The 17,280-nt window shown below is 38.6% G+C and overlaps 1 protein-coding gene and 1 pseudogene across 3 annotated transcripts in view; both read right to left on the bottom strand.

Annotated features, from left to right (window-relative positions):
• Nucleotides 1-17,280, bottom strand: part of BDH2 (3-hydroxybutyrate dehydrogenase 2) — a 42,168-nt gene that overhangs the window by 9,613 nt on the left and 15,275 nt on the right. For all 3 annotated transcript variants that reach the window (XM_027837347.1, XM_027837346.1, XM_027837345.1), the window contains one exon: nucleotides 16,990-17,103. In XM_027837347.1, the coding sequence (XP_027693148.1) occupies nucleotides 16,990-17,103 (114 nt within the window). The remainder of the gene's footprint in view (nucleotides 1-16,989; nucleotides 17,104-17,280) is intronic.
• Nucleotides 12,098-16,152, bottom strand: LOC114024358 (annotated as a pseudogene).

Raw genomic sequence — 17,280 nt, forward strand, 5'->3', positions numbered from 1 at the left:
CGGTATGACCCTAAGTCAATGAACCTGCCTCAGCTTCAGTTTCCTTATCTATAAAATGAGGAAAATAATAGCACCTACCCTACGGGATTGTTGTGAGAATCAATGAGATAACCTTAAAGCATTCTATAAATGTTAACCATTATTATCATTACTATTACTATTCCCTTTCTCCTCTATTTCATTCTTCTATCCTCTCATTCCCTCACAAAGGTCAGTATTGCCTTCTCCCTCTTCAGATCTTTTTTCAACTTTGTTTTTATATTAAGGGATATATCACTTCCCTGAACCTCTTTACCTTCTCTTCTAGGAGAGGCTAGCCTTCATTTTGACCACAGCAGCAGTTACTTGGCTATGACAAAGAAAAACATACTACACAGCTCTCTGTAAACTTTACCCTGCTCTACCTTTCTGGTAACTGGATACCAAGACATTTGTTATGATTATGATTATGATTAGGAGTACTGGAGAACAATTAAGTGGAAAGTTTTTTTTAAGGCTTTGCCTTTCTTTCCTATAAAACTTCACTAATTAAAACTACTTGGGAAGAAGTTGATGTTTGAGTCAGTTAAAAAAAGAATTGAATGAATCATAGATCTAAAAAAACCCATTTAGTTTACACTTGAAAGTTTTGAAGCCTTGGTCCCATCCTAGCTGGGTGAGTGGCTTGGTCCCTTGGTAAAGAGAGTGGCTGCCACCGGCTGGAGGAGAGCCTAATTGTAGAAACAGTAAAGGAGAGGGGCTAGGGAACAAGAAAGATGATTTAAGGATCATCACCTGAGGGGAGTGGAAAAGAATGGTTAGAGGTAAACAAAGGAGGAGAGAGAGAGATGACACAGAGGCAAACACTGAAGCCAGTGGCACTGGGCTTCTACCTAGAATATTAGTCTAAGTCATAAAGACCATAAAGACCACAGGTTTCACCAGGTAGAGAAGGGAGGTGCTTACTGAGGGGTACAATTACTTTCTATGGACTAATATACAAGTTCCATTAACTTATAAATAAAACTCTACATTTCAAAAAAGTAAAGGGGAAGCAGTGTGGCACTATGGAAAAGAGAAGAGCTGTGAAGTCAAGAATTTGGTCCTGGGTCCAAATCCTCCTGTTTAACCTTCAGGAAACCACCTCTCCCAGGCCTCAGTTTCATCATCTCCAAAATTAGAAGGTTGAATCAGAGTAGGAATTAACCTGAGACTCATGAACTTGTTTTTCAAAAACATTTTAGTAGGGGCAGCTAGGTGGCACAGTGGATAGAGCACTGGCCCTGGACTCAGGAAGACCTGAATTCAAATCCGGCCTCAGACACATAACACTTACTAGCTGTGTGATCCTGGGCAAGTCAGTTAACCCCCATTGCCCAACAACAACAACAACAAAAAAGTTAAAAAAAAAAGAAGAAAAACATTTTGGTGGTATATAAATGTAATGGAATACTATTGTGCTATAAGAAATGATGAGCAAGTGGATTTCAGAAAAACCTGGAAGGAATTGTATGGGCTGATGCTGAGTGTAGAGAGCAGAACAAGGGGAATGTTGTACACAGTAACAACCACGTTGTGTGATGACTAACTTTGATAGACTTGGCTTTTAAAGACTTGTATGGACTGATGCTAAGTGAAGTGAGCAAAAGCAGGAGAACACTGTACACAGTAACAGCCACATTGTGTGATGACTAACTTTGATAGACTTGGCTTTTTTTTTTCAGCAATGCAAGGATATAAGACTTCTCCAAAAGTCTCATGATGGAAAATGCTATCCGCATCCAGAGAAAGAACTATGGAGTTTGAATGCAGATTGAAGCACATTGTTTGCTCTTTTTTTTAAATTCTGTTTTGTTTTGTTTCTTCTTTCTTGTGGTTCCTCCTATTGGTTCTAATTCTTCTTTATAACATGACTAATGTGAAAATATATTTAATAGGAATGTACACGTAGAGCCTATATCAGATGGCATGCCATCTTGGGGAGGGAGGCGGAGAAAATATAAAACTCAAAAGCTTATGGAAGTGAATACTGAAAACTAAAAATAAATTAATAAAAAAATTGAAAAAAAATATTTTGATAAATATTTCAATACAATTGGTTTAATTTAGAATCCTGTTTTATTTTATGCATTTAAAAACATTCTGAGAAGGAACCCACAGTTTTCACCAGACTGAGAAAAGATCTGTAACACACAAAAAGGTTAAGAACTCCTTAACGAAGTAGTTTCTGTGGTCCCTTTCAACTCTCAAGCTAGAAACTTTGATTTTTTTTTTCACTCCTATAAAAATAAGTTTTTCCAAAAAATTTTTTAACCACATTTAAGTACTTTCAACAATAAAAGGTAGATTAACTGATGCATTTAATAACCCATCCATGCAGCTTTTGTTCATGTCCTCCTCCCAAAAGTTCATCACAAGGTGGGCGTCAGAGTATAACTCAACATGCTCAATTTATCTTGACATTGAGACTCTACCACTGGAGCACATGGTCTACCCATGGGCTATCCCTCACTCATGCAACCTAACCACCCCTTCTTTTTGCTGATACATTTCTTTGATAATAATGATGATGCATTATACAGTGCTTTAAAATTTGCAAAGAGCTTTACATATTATTATTTCATTTGGTTCTAACAGCAACCCTGGGAGGTAGATGTAGATATTATCACGCCCATTTCATAGTGAGGAAACTGGGGCTGAAAGCGTTTGAATACTTGCCCAAAGGCCAAACACAGAGTCCGAGGTGTTCTATCCACTATGCCACCCAACTGCTGATGATATCCTTTACTCTGGGGCCTAATAAATGTTTATTCACTGACTGCTTCTCCTTTGCAATTCCCTGTTTATAATCTATTGTTGTTGCCTACTAGGTGGTACTTACTTCCATTTCTTCAGAGACCATAGCGTTTCAAGCCTTAAAACTATAAAACTTGTTAAAAGAGTATTGGTATTAAAAAGATGTGCCTTTGTTAAGGCTTATTAGGATTGCAGTCAACATCTTTTTTTTTTTTGGGGGGTTAGGCAATGGAGTTAAGTGACTTGCTCAGGGCCACACAGCTAGTAAGTGTTTTGTGTGTGAGACCGGATTTGAATTCAGGTCCTCCTGAATCGAGGGCCGGTGCTCTAATCACTGTACCACCTAGCTGACCCTTGTTTTGTTTTGTTTTGTTTTTGCATTTTTTTTTGGTAGTCAAAATCTTAAGATCAGAAGTGTCAAAATCAAATAGAAATGAGGCCACTAACCACTTAAGGATTCCTGCAAGCAACATATTGAGGTTTAAAGTGTACTGTTACTTATGTTTTATTGTATTTTGATTGATTTTGTTAACTGTTTCCCAATTCCATTTTAATCTGGATCAGCTGGCTTGGGAGGTCATGTGTTTGGCTCCTCTGGCAAAGATGACCTTGACATTTTTCCACTTGATTTCTCCCATTCAACTCTAGGTTTAATTTATTGCCCATTTGTAGTCTCCAACAAGAACACCTGGATGTCTCCACCACCAACACACCTGATTTCAAATCCTTCTTATTTCCTAACTGTGTGACCAGCCCAATGTAAGTTGCTTAACCTCTTTCAGCCTTATTTACCTGATCTATAAAACGGTGATAATAATAGCATTTACCTCACAGGGGTGTTGTGGGGATCAAATAGCACTGTATTAATGCTAATTATTATGCCATGAGCTCCTTTAGTAGTCTGGTGAAACCTATGACCCCTTCACAGAATGATGTTTTAAATGCGTAAAATAAAATACATAAAATTACCAAGGAAACCAATTATATCAAAATAGTGTTTATTTACACACACACACACACACACACACACACACACACACACTAAAGTTCGTGGGCTCCAGATTAAGAATCCCTGAATAAGAAATCTATCTTTCACTTTCCTCATACACTGGATCCCCTCTGTGACCGTGGCAATCAGCTTTGGAGAGTACACAACTCCTTTTTTTAATGCCTTGACAGATAGTAGTTATCAGTAGATCATCAAATTTGTTACCTATCTGTTTTTAGATCTTTCAAGGAATCTTGTATAATGTTGACACATATACTGGAAACACCTTGTGAGAGGAAAAGACTATAAAGTGTTGCACTAAGCCAAGGCCCTGGGTTTATAAAGATGAAAAATAAGTCAAAAACAAGGTAGTAAGCCTGTTATAAGAAGTCTAAACAAACTATAACTGACATTCACAGAGCAAACTGAATGTCTCAACCATCCTCTAAGATAGGTATTGAAAATATTATTATCCTACTTTACAGGTAAAGAAACTGACAAAGAAAGAAATTATGTGATTTACCCATGATCACAAACTAAGGATCTGAGTCAGGATTCCAACCCAGCTCCTGCTTCCATATATGGTACATATACATTTACCATACACATACTCCATACCATTCTCTAATATATCTGAGAAGAGTTCCTTTACAGCTGGTAGGAAAAGGTTTAGAAGGTTTAGAAGAACAAGTTTAGAAAAGGGAAATCAGAGGAGAATTTTTTGGCCCCAGAGAACCAACTATTAGAATAGACTCTATGGAGATCAAAGATAGAAAAATATCCCATATATACCAACAGATAAAAACTTTGAAACAAAGTAACCATCAATTAGGGAATGGCTAACAAATTGTGGTACATAAATGGATCAGAATATTGCTCACCATGATATAATGAATATGAAGAATTCAAAGAAATATGGAAGATTTTTTGCCTTGTAGACAATAAACAATAAGCCATATGCAGTGGGGATACTATTTTCTGAACCTTTTAATCAATTGTGTAAAGATAGTAAATGGTAAAGATGAGGCTTACTTCGGAATATTCCTTGAGCTTTGTCTGTTCCCTTCAAATACACTTATTAGGGATGTCCTCCCTGTATGTGCAGATAATTTTCATAAAATTTTTATAGAGATGGGAAAATCAGCTCATAGGGCAGTATTTAATAATATTCTCTACATAATATTCTATCAGTAGCTTTTTTATTTTTCTAAACATAGTAATAAAGTCTAAGATGTTTTTCCATGCCTTTGTTATCCTTCAGATACTATGACAACCCCTCAATACCTTTAAATGCTTTTAAAATGTCTAACATATAAATAATGGAAATGTTAATTAAAATCTTAATTATTTGAGAGGTTCTCAAACAATTATGAAAACTTAATACTTCAAAAACAGAAACATAAAACCATGGGATTTCAAAGCTGGAAAAGATCTTAAAGCCCATCTAGTCCAGCTCATCTCCAAAGGAACTTCTAAGACGAAGGCATCAACCAATTGCCAAGGCAAACCGTTCCACTTTGGGATTTCTGATTATTAGGAAGCCTAACTCCGCCTCCTTGCAACTTTCACACAATACTTTTGGTTCTGCCCTTTGGGGCCAAACAGAGCATATCTATTCCTCTTCTGCCTTGTCCCCCTCAGTCTTCTCTTTTTCACACTAAGCATGCTCAGTTCCTTTAACCCAATGACAAGGGTTCAAAGCCCTTCAGCATCCTGGTTGCCCTCCCCGGACACTCTTTTCAATGTCATTAAACCAAAGTGTCCAGAATTGAGCACAGAATCTCTGAGACACACTTCTTCACACTGAACATGCTCATGTCCTTTAACCAAATGACAAGGTTTCAAAGTCCTTAAATGTTGGTAATCTAGTTTGCAAATCTGTACTCCCGTTAAAGAAAACAGTTTGCTATGTAAAAACCCCACAACAAGTTTAGTTATCATGAATTTGACTCTAATGGCGTCCACATTAGAGGTTTAACTACATTTTTACCATATCAGTTCAGTTCCTGCCACTGTGTTCAATTTCATTACCATTTGAAATTGAATACAATTTTAGATCTTAGAGCCAGAAATAATCAGACTTGGAAAAAGGAAGATTTTAAATAAAATTGGAAGATGTGACTCATAGCGTGAACCATTGTTCTTATAAGACTAAGGCTATAATTCACCCTTGTGAGGGCAGGACTTTGGCAAGGGTCAGCTGAAGAGGAGTGAACAAATGTAATCTGATTTTAGAGACAATAGTTTCTCTTTTTTCTTTGGATCAGACCTGAGATTTCAAAAGTGTAGGGAATTCTCCTTGAAGAAACTTCCTCTCCCAATGTAGAATAGCACTTGGTTGACATTTTACCATCTTAGAGAAGTGTCTGGGGTGCTAAGAAGCAAAGGGACTTGTCCACAGCATATTGTAGGGGGCTCGAGGACGATCTTCTGAGTGCAGCCTTGCTCTCTATCACAACGCCAAGCTTTCCCAGTGGGAAAATTCATGAATTGGCTACGTAATATGTACCGTTAAGGCAATATCACAGAACTGTTCTAAAACTTATCATCTGTCTTGAATCAGGGTGGGAAGAGGGACATCAAAACTCCTACTACTACTGACTACTGCTATACTATCTGGACTACTGACTACTGACTACTACTGTACTAGCTACTCCACACTGGAATTAACTTTCATAGTTGGACCATGAAAGCTCAGACCCAGGAACCTGCTGTGTTGGATCTGGAGTTAGGAGATGGGTTTTCAGTCTCCCAATAAACCCAGGGCCTTAAGTGGTCACTTATGCCAAAAGAAATACTAAACAACTCTCATTTATATAACACTTTAAGGATTATAAAACTCACAGCAACCTCGGGACTTAGGGATTGCAAATATCCTTGGAACTGAGACTTAAGGAGGTTAAATGATTTGCTCATAGTCAAACAGCCGGCCGAGTGTCAAAGCAGGATAAAGACTTGCCTAGGGATATGCTGGTAAATATTTGACAGCTTTTTTTGGGGGGGGGGGGTCAGGGGGAATGTGTGCCCAGTGTACTTTTCAGTTTAATCTACATTATTAACATTTTTCTCCATCACTTTATTAAGTCTAGACAATCAACAAAATAATAAATCAACTCCTGATTTGTCACATTTTCTGATTTTTTACAGCTCACACTGGAAATTTAACAGTCAGTTCCAGCACACCCCTGGACCTACCTCTCCTGACCCCACAACTGGCTCTCTTTCCATTATGATTCCTTTTTAGTATTGGCACAAATAGGAGGCTAAGTATAGATGTTCCCTCATATAATCCTGAATTTAACTTAAGACACTCATTAGCCTGTCATTGCTGCATTCTTGAGGCAGGATGGTTATAGAATCACCTATTTAGATCTAGTCATCTTACAGATGAGGAAACTGATCCTTCTGTCCACTCCAGTACCTAGCATAATCTCTTCTTGTTCACAATATGCAACTAATTAATCTTTTGTTACTTTCATATTTGATTATGCCTGCTGGGGAAAATGAACATTACATGAAAACTACTGTGCAGATCCCTGGCTTCATTTTAATATCCTAATCAAGAGAACACACTGCTTCTGCTGTTTGACGTCATAGCAGGTAATGAGCATGCAGGATTCTCAGTTCCAACTCAGGGATTTTCCATACAGTCCTTGATTGTTCATCTCCATACTCACATCTCTAAGTTCCTTCCAGACATGATTATACCTCCTCAGTTTTAAGGTGTTCATTCTCATGCTATCCAACTTAATGAATCATTCCATTATAACTAATCCAAATGCTTTTGAAAATATCACTTGGTATAAAAATCACATTCTCCAAACATCTTTTGTTGCCCGTTTCCCTGTATATTGAGCACCTACAAATAGTTGCATGCTCCTAGATACTTGAAATACGATGAATTACAGCTCCTCTTCTTACTCTAAACACTGACAGCAATTAGTTTAACTATTCCTTCAAGGAAAATAATTTGCTTAAATTCAGAGAATTCTGACACTTTAAGGGGTGTGTGTGCATTGCTGTCTACTTTAAGCAATAAATGCTAGCCAAAGCTATGTGAGATCTGCTGTAGTTTAAAATAAATTAAGTGCTATGTACTAACACACTGCTAGCCCTCCTGGCAGCTGCGCCACCAATTGCATGTCCAGTTTAGAGTAGCTCAGCCCCACAGGTCAGCTTTCTTTAGATAAGGATAACTACAAGAAACAGAGATTCATGAAGTTATAGATTCAGAGCTAGAAGACATGTTAAACACCATGAATCCAAATCTTCTTGTAACACCTTATATTAATCATTAGCTGGGCTAGGAGCAGTATGATGACCCCTGAGGTCCATGTGGTTCCCCCTTCTCTGAGGCTTTAGGGAATTTATTATAAATGAAAAGTCATGAATTCAACTACAATATCCCTGAACCCCAAGTTAGGAAAATTTCAGTCTTTATGCAGAGATTAGGCTTCCTGTTTTAATTTATATTTCTATCTCCAGCTAATCCATTGGTCTCTTTGTGATTGAGACAAAATTCAGGCCACCGAAAATCTGGCTTCAGACCAAACACTTGACAAGTACTAGCTGTGTGACCCTGGACAAGTCACTTAACCCCAACTGCCTTTAAAAAAAAAATTCAGGCCACCGAAAATATTTGAGTAATGAAAGGAGATTGTAATAGATTGTCTGTGGCTAGACAATTACTCCAGCAGAAGTTGGGGAATGAGCAGACTTTCAGTCCTTGAGTAAGTGGATACACCAGTGGCAATGCCTGAATCATTTATTCTAAGATGCCGGGAGGACTGTCGGCCCTTTTCGATATCTCCCCTCTCTGCCACAACCCCTGTCTCCTTCCTTCTCTTTCTCTTTTAGCTTGTTCCTCTTGGGCGGCTTTCTTCCCCTCTGACTCAGCTTTGTATGATTCTTTCCCTTCCCCTTAGTTTCCAGAGTCTTGGAATCTATAACCATCATAGCTGCTAGCATTTATATAATGCTTTAAGGTTTGCAAAGCACTGTATATGTTATCTTACTTGATTTCTACAACAACCCTGTGGAGTGGGTGTTATTGTTATGAAGAAGAAACTGAGAGTGATAGAGGTTAAATGGCTTGCCAAAAGTCACACATATATTAAGTATCTGAGGGTTTGAACATATATCTTCCTGACTCCAATTCCAACACTCTATCCATTGTACAAACTAGCTGCCTCCAGGTTCTGAGATAGTGCTTTGTGAATTATAAAATAAAGTTGCATTCAAACTTGACCTCTTTACTTCTTACTATACTTGCCTTCCAATGGAAGACATTGCTGAGACTATATTCAAAGTCTTTCCTGTTGGGTAGAACCTACCAGAGTTCCCTTCAATCTAAGTTCCACAGGAGTGTCCCAAATGGCTTTGATTGTTTCAAGGAGGTGTACAGACCCTATTCACACTCAATCTAGATCAATTAATTCAATCAAGAAGCATTCTTACCTTAAAAAGGTAATTACTTTTAAGTGGAGTGGGATAATTAATAGAGCTCCAATAATAGAGTAACTGTGGCACAGAGAAGTCAAATGGTCATACAACTAAGATGTGGTAGAGTTGGAATTTGAACTCGGGTCTTCAGACTTCATATCTAGCACTTCTCCTGTTATGACATACTGCCTCTCTAACATACGTTCTAAGTACCTGTGCTTTTTATAGAAAAATAAAATTCCGGGGCAGCTAGGTGGCACAGTGGATAGAGCTCCGGCCTTGGAGTCAGGAGGACCTGAGTTCAAATCCGGCCTCACACCAAACATTTGACACTTACTAGCTGTGTGACCCTGGGCATGTCACTTAACCCTAATTGCCTTACCCCCCCCCCAAAAAAAGAAAAGAAAAAGAAAAATTCCTTAGTAGAGGAGAAAAGCAGTATGACATAATAGACATAGAGAGCCCAGAAGACATGAGTTTAAGACCTGGTTTTAAAACCTGTTGACTATGTGATTCTGGGCAAGTTACAACATCTCAGTGCCCGGGGGCCTCAAACTCAAATAAAAACAGATCCCTATAAGCAGCATATTTACTTACAAAACCACAAATTAAAATTATTTGTCTTTTTTCTCTATTACATTTTAATGGGGTTGACCTCCCTCCAGAGTTTTCTGAGTGTGAGTTTGACACTTCTGCTAGATAACTCACTAAGACCATAAGTTTTAGAGAAGGACAACTTGCATCGGTAGAGTGAATTTTCTCATCTGGGAAATCTTTATATCAATGAAATCACAGGATCCATCCCTATCCTTAGATAGGGTGACAACAGCTATGTTAAGTAACTACCTTATTCTTAGAAGCTGCAAAATATGAGTTCAAACGGAATTAAAAGAGGAAAAAAAAACCTGACGAGTTCAAACCTTGCACTAGACTGAGTATTAGAAGACCTGTCTCCATCATTAGTAGCCATAGGACCATGGACCATGGACCATGTGAAGTCATTTAATCTCTTTGAGTGTCAATTTCCTAACTAGAAAAATGAGGAAACCTGCTGTTGGAATCAAAGAGAAAATGGATGTGAAAGTGCTTTGTATATAACATGAGTTATATGAAAATGTGACTTCTCCATTCTTGACTTCAGTGGTCCTCCAATAGCAGACAGTCTGCTGCTAAGATTATACTCAAAGGCTTTCCTGTTTGATAGAACCTACCAGAGTTTTGCTTTACTGGTATAGATTTTAGGCACCCGGGGTTACTGGCACACCAAGATGAGACATAAGAACAGGAGAAATGTAGAGAGGTTGCTTCTGTACTCCCTGTCTCTGTACTTCTTAGCACCATGCCTGCCACATGATACACGACTTAACGAGAGCCTCCAAACCACATTAATATGTCTTGATTTTTCAGAGACATCTAAGCAGATTTTAAGAGGAAGCATGTTCTAGGCAAGAGGGCATGAGAATGTGTGTGGCAGGATGAGGGGAAGAGGGAGTAGGAGATGAAATGTGAGGTTCAGGGAAAGGCAAGGAATCCAGAGTATGTGAAATGGAGAAATCTGAAATAAGTCTGGAATGAGAGGCTGGGGATATGGAGTTCCTTAAATAATAGACTTTGTATTGGCTAAAGGTTTTTTAAAGCAGGGGAGCAGGTCAAACTCGTTCCTTAGGAATATTATTTTGGCAGCTGGGTGGAGAGACTGGAGGATGGAAAGAATGGAGGCAGGGAGGTTGTTTAAGAGGTTATGATAATAGTTCAGGTGAAAAGTGATAAGAGCCTGAATCAGAGTGGTGGCCATGTGAGTAGAGAGAAGGTAATGGATGAGGCCCATTGTGGACATAAAAATCAATAAGATTTGGCAACTGCCTGGACATATGGGAGGAGTGAAAGAGAGTAAAGAGTCTAAGATAATCAATAATCAGAAACATTTATTAAGCACTTACTTTATGCCAGCCACAGTGCTAAGTGATGGGGGTACAAATACAAATAAAAAGAAAGACAATGGGGGCAGCTAGGTGGCGCAGTGGATAGAGCACAATCCCTGGAGTCAGGAGGACCTGAGTTCATATCCAGTCTCAGACACCTAACACTCACTAGCTATGTGACCCTGGGCAATTGCCCTCACCAAAAAAAAAAAAAAAAAAAGACAATCCCTGCCCTCAAGGAACAATCTAAGGGTGGAAAGACAACACACAAAAAGAAACAGACAAAAAAAACCCTAAAAAGTGGGGCAGGGAAAAGGAACTCTTTGCATGATAGAGAAGTCCAAAGAAGTCCAGAAGCAGTGTAGCTGTTGGGAAGTGGGGAGAAGATTGTATTGGGCCCCTTTCTTAAATGGAGTCCCAGAAGTCCATGGTTCTACCATCCAGTCATAGGGTCGAATCAGAGGGTGCTAATGAGATGTGGGTATCGAAGCAAGGCTGATTCAATCTTATAGGTCAATGAGGTTTCCCAATGATAAGTTTCCTAGGGCAGGAAGGTAATGGAGAGGTCCAAAGAAATCTAAAAGCCATATAGTTGGTGGGAAATAGGATGATTCTAAAGTTGAGAACGTGGGTACCTGAGAGGATGGTACTGCCCTCAACAGAAATAGCCAAGTTTAAATAAAGGATGGCTCCCAGGAGAAAGATGATAAGTTCTAAACATTTTGTTGATCTGGAGTTGAAGGGAGGTCACTACACCAGTGAAATCACAGATCTAGAAAATCCCCCTCCCCCTCAAAAAAAAAAGATTTCTATTTCTCTCACTGTGCTGTTGTCAAGAAATTGCTTGGTAAACCTTAAAGCATTAAAGAAATGTGAACTGTTTGACATGTTGAGTTAAAGGTGCCATTGGGACTTCCAGATTCAGAAGTCCAACTGACAACTTATGGGACTGGAATCATAGAGATTAGGGTTAGAAGTAGATCAAGTTATTGAGGCCATCCAGAGCTTGCCTTTCCTTTGACTTCCTCAGGAATGCATACTTCCTAGAAACTGCACTTCTCCATGGTGGTGAGGGATAGGTTTATACCTCCCAGTGTCGCCTTCTGGCTGGCTCACTGGGTAGCCTGAATTCTGTACTCTGTTCCAGAGGTCATCATCTTCTCCACCCCAGTCCCAGAATGCATTAGGAAAGCCATTAATTTGCTGAAACTGCTCTACTGTTAAGCCTCTCACTCCACCAAAAAACTCATTATAAGGAAGCAGATACATATATTTATCCAGTTTGGTTGCAAAGTGTCTTGGCATTTGCCCACATCCATAACAGTTATGACCATTTTCTGGTATATGATCCACTTCGTGAAAAATCAAACCATCCCAATTGAAGTCTCTCATTGCTTCAAGAAAGCCAACATCAAAAAGCATGGCACAATTGGAGGGTTGAGTACCAGCTTGTTCAATAACATAGAATGCCAACCGCAGATGCTGGTGTTGTAGCATAGGAATCAAGTGCCGGAAAAGAACAGGGAGATGCTCATAACTGTTTCGGAATAGAACAAGGATTGCCACCTTCCAACAAGGAATGCAGTCACTGCGCTTCCAATGACCTCCAAGTTTGATGCAGAGTCTCTAGAGAAGAATTCATGGATGTCATCCTTTCTGACTTCACTCATGTTTGTATCTATTGGTCCCTTCATAGAAGGGACTCTTTCAGAGCAGGTACGGTTTGCAAAATACAGAAAGTCTTCAGGAAGAAAAGTAGTGGTTTGCAGGAAGGTTTCACCGTGATTCAAGTCAAGAGGATAATCCAAGTCATTTACACTGCTATTGCTCCTGGCATATGCACTCTGAACCACCTGCTCATACACCTGAGCACCTGTTCTCATGTTGTCTCAGATCAGGATACCTTGGGCTTGCATCATGAAGAGGTAGGTGTTCACTACACCGGGTGCCACACGCACTAAGTAGAACAAGGTTGTGGACAGAGAGAAGAGCATGGCCAGCACCTCCGCATGGTGCAGCCAGCCTGAGCGGGGTAGGGGCCAGGGCGAGACTGACAGCGGGTGTGGGCGCCTCCTCTCCCTCCACCTCCTAGCCGCTCCGGGTGGGGAGCAATGATCTGCTTGGTACTGGCTAAGAAATAGAGTGGTGGATCAGTGGAATAGGTTAAGTATGCAAGACACAGTAGTCAATGACTATAGTAATATATTATTTGATAAACCCAAAGACCCCAGCTTCTGGGATAAGAACCCACTCTTTGAAAAACTGCTGGGAAAACTGGGAAAGAGTGGCAGAAACTAGGCATAGACCAAAATCTCACACCATATACCAAAATAAAGTCAAAATGGGTTCATGATTTAGATATAAAGGCTGATACTATAAGCAAACTGAGAGAGCAAGGAATAGTTTACCTGTCAGATCTATTGGAGAACAGAAGAATTCATGACCAAACAGGAGATAGAGAACATTACAAAAAGCAAAATAGATAATTTTGATTACATTAAATTGAAAAGTTTTTGCACAAACAAAGCCAATGCAACTAAGATTAGAAGGAAGGTAGAAAATTGGGAAAGAATTTTTACAACCAGTCTCTCTGATAAGGGCCTCACTTCTAAAATATATAGAGAATTAAGTCAAATTTATAAGAATACAAGCCATTCCCCAATTGATAAGTGGTCAAAGGATATGAACAGACAGTTCTCAGATGAAGAAATTAAAGCCATTTATAGTCATGTGAAAAATGCTCTAAATCACTATTGATTAGAGAAATGCAAATCAAAACAGCTCTGAGGTACCACATCACACCTATCAGATTGGCCAACATGACAAAACAGGAAAGTGATAAATGTTGGAGAAGATGTGGGAAAAGTGGAACACTATTGCATTTTTGGTGGAGTTGTGAAATGATCCAACCACTCTGGAGAGCAATTTGGAACTATGCCCAAAGAGCTATAAAAATGTGCATACCCTTTGACCCAGCAATAGCACTTCTAGGGCTATATCCCAAAGAGATTATACAAATGGGAAAAGGACTCACAGGTACAAAAATATTTATAGCAGCTCTTTCTAGGGTGGCAAAGAATTGGAAATTGAGAGGATGCACATCAATTGGGGAATGGCTGAACAACTTGTGTTATATGAATGTAATGGAATACTACTATGCTATAAGAAATGATGAGCAGGCTGACTTCAGAAAAACCTGGAAAGACTTGTATGGTCTGATGCTGAGTGAAGTGAGCAGAACCAAGAGAACGTTCTACACAATAACAGCCACACTGTGTAATGAATAATATTGATAAACTTAACCCTTCCTGGCAATACAAGGATCTAAGACATCTCCAGAGGCCTTGTGATGGAAAATGCTATTCACACCCAAAGAAAGAACTATGGAAGCCGAATTGTTATTTTTTTTCTCTTCTGTTGAGTATTGTTTCCTCTTTCTGATGGTTCTTCCTATTGATTTTAATTTCTACTTACAACATCACTAATGTGAAAATATGTTTAGTATGAATGTAAATGTATAGCCTATATCAGATTGTGCGCCATCTTGGGGAGGGTGGTGGGGAGGAAGGAGGAGAAAAATTTTAAACTCAAAAGCATATGGAAGTGATTATTGAAAATAAATTAATAAAAAAAAAATTTACTTAGTGTACAACTCACTGATTTCTATAGGACCTGAAAAAAATTTCCCAAAATGGCTGTTCTGGAAAGCACCAGAATTATTTTTTTTTTAACATAATGTCTATTTATATATTGTGATTGGGAATCCTCTCTGAAGAGTGCTTCATGTTTTCTTTTTTCTTTATTTGCCTTAGTTTGCTTTCTACTTCCATAGTTTTCATGGTTTACATAAGAATGTATGTACGTGGGAATTCTGTTTTTCCATTGTTGCATGTGTTTGGTTCCGTGGACATATGATTCCGATGCCCGTGGGCTGTGGGTGTGATTGGCCAAATCTGGTTGTTTTTGTTTCTTTGTCTCTTGGGGACTCAATTAGTATCTAGAAAATGTGGTATTATAGGTTGTCATACTTATCAGCTCGTATGAGAGTACCGGAAACTGTTCTCGAGAAAGCTGCTAAGCTGTCATGTTTTTGAAAAGTAGTTTAAACACACATGCTTTACAACAACTCTATGAGGGAACATTATACACAGGATTTTTGTTCATGGAGCATATAGCGATAAAGATTTGATTTTCTTCCCTTCCACCCCTTCCCCCCAAGAAATTCAAAGACCCTTTTCAAATTGACCCTACCTTCTCCCTTTTTAGGACTGGAAGTGTAAGCACTATATCTAATGTGAGGGTTGGAATATTTTGGATTGTGCTCTTCAGCTTAACTTAAATATTCTCTATGTGGTGGGTGATTTATGTGTATATGCCAAGATTTTAAACTAATTTCTATTAGTAACAAAGCTCTTTTTTGAGAATATTTACCATCTGAGAAAGATGACACTGACCCAAAAGTTTCACCTGATTGAGGGGAGGGGTTGAAGGAATAGATTGAAACACAACCTGAAAAGGTCCATTTCATTGCATAAGATAGAATCACTTGTATTCATTTGCAATTACGGATTTCTTTCTTTTCCTTTTTTTTTTGGTAAAGGTGGAATTTCTTAATGTTGCACTGTTTAGTCATTTATCCCATAAGTCAAATGTAGTAAGAATGAATGTGACTGTTAAAGAAACAAAAACAAAAACAAAAACATACAGGCAAGTGCATGTTTTGTTAATGGTGTAAAAGAAAGGCTCATTTAAAAAAAAAAAAACGCGAACAGCCAGCCAAAACTTTGAGGTTTTGGCAGCTAGAATTCTACACAGTCAATGGTGAGCCCCTCCTTCAGGAGACTGAAGAGGAGGGGACAGATGAAAAATGGAAGTCACTTTTCTACCCCAACCCAAACTTTGCCACGTTACAGATTTATATGGTTAAAAACTATTTGGTTCCAAGTTGGTTTAGAATCCCTGCCAAAGGTTCTTCCACTGATTGCAGCTGAGCAGGAGCTCCAAATAAGACTTATCTGTAGTCATCATTTCAAATGGCATCAAAATATAGGTCACTTTTGTCCATCACTAGGTTTTTTGAACTTGTCCTTTATGTTTTTAAGGGATGCCAGGGTACATTTTTGCACTGAACTCTAAAGATGTTTTTAAAAAAAAAAAAACAAACCAAACAAACAGCAGACCACACACTTTTCACAAAAACAATCCTTTGTCATTATCTTATTTACTCATTTTTGTACATTTTTGTATGTTAGTACTTTATGAATGATTTTTTCAGTAAAAAAAAATACATATAAAAAAAAGATCATTGGCAATGTGTGAGAGAGCAGGTTCAATAGTATGTCAGGTGAGAAGCCATATTGCAACAGGATGAGAAATCAATGGGTGGTGAGTAATAATGGAGGCAAGAGGAGTAGAAGATTCTGGGGATCAGGAAGGAAAAGAATGGAGAAATAAATTGATTTAGAAGAAAGTAGAATCAAGTGAAGTTTTTGAATGGTTGGGGAGACCCTAAGTATAGTTCTAGATAGTAGGGGATGAAAGAGTAGCTAGGAAGAAATCAAAGATGAGAAATCATAATGGAAAGTTCAGGGTTGAGGGAATACCCATATTGATGAGATCATGGAAATAGCTATTAAAAACTCTATTCCAAAATAAATAAATAAATAATGAAAACTCTATTCCAAACATTTGCTAAGTGGGCCAAATCCCTTTTTCATCTTAAACCAAATTCCTTCTTTTGATCATTAAGAAAACAATAATACAACACAGAATACATCTTAAAGTGAGGCCATATAGATTTCTCTATAGGCTGTGACCTAGCCTAGACTCCAAGTCTGCAAAGTGTTCTGACTCATCACTTACCTGGACACACACAGTTGCACCTGATACCCTGGTGGATGAAATCGGCAGCCACGGATTTTGTCAGTCCAATCACGGCTGCTTTGGACGTGCTGTATACGCATCTGTTGACAACTCCTGAAGGCAAAGACCAATATTCAGAAGGCCAAGAAAGCAAAATGATGATGCTATTTATTAGAAGGAGGGTACATAAACCTTTGCTCCATCTTTGGTACTCTTTCTTGCTTTCCCTCTACAACTTAATAGTTTACAGGGCTGGAGGGCAATGGATACTTTACAGACAAGGAGAAATGG

This window comes from Vombatus ursinus, unplaced genomic scaffold (genome assembly GCF_900497805.2).
Source record: "Vombatus ursinus unplaced genomic scaffold, bare-nosed wombat genome assembly UNPS02014821.1, whole genome shotgun sequence".
NCBI classification, from domain to species: Eukaryota; Metazoa; Chordata; class Mammalia; order Diprotodontia; family Vombatidae; genus Vombatus; species Vombatus ursinus.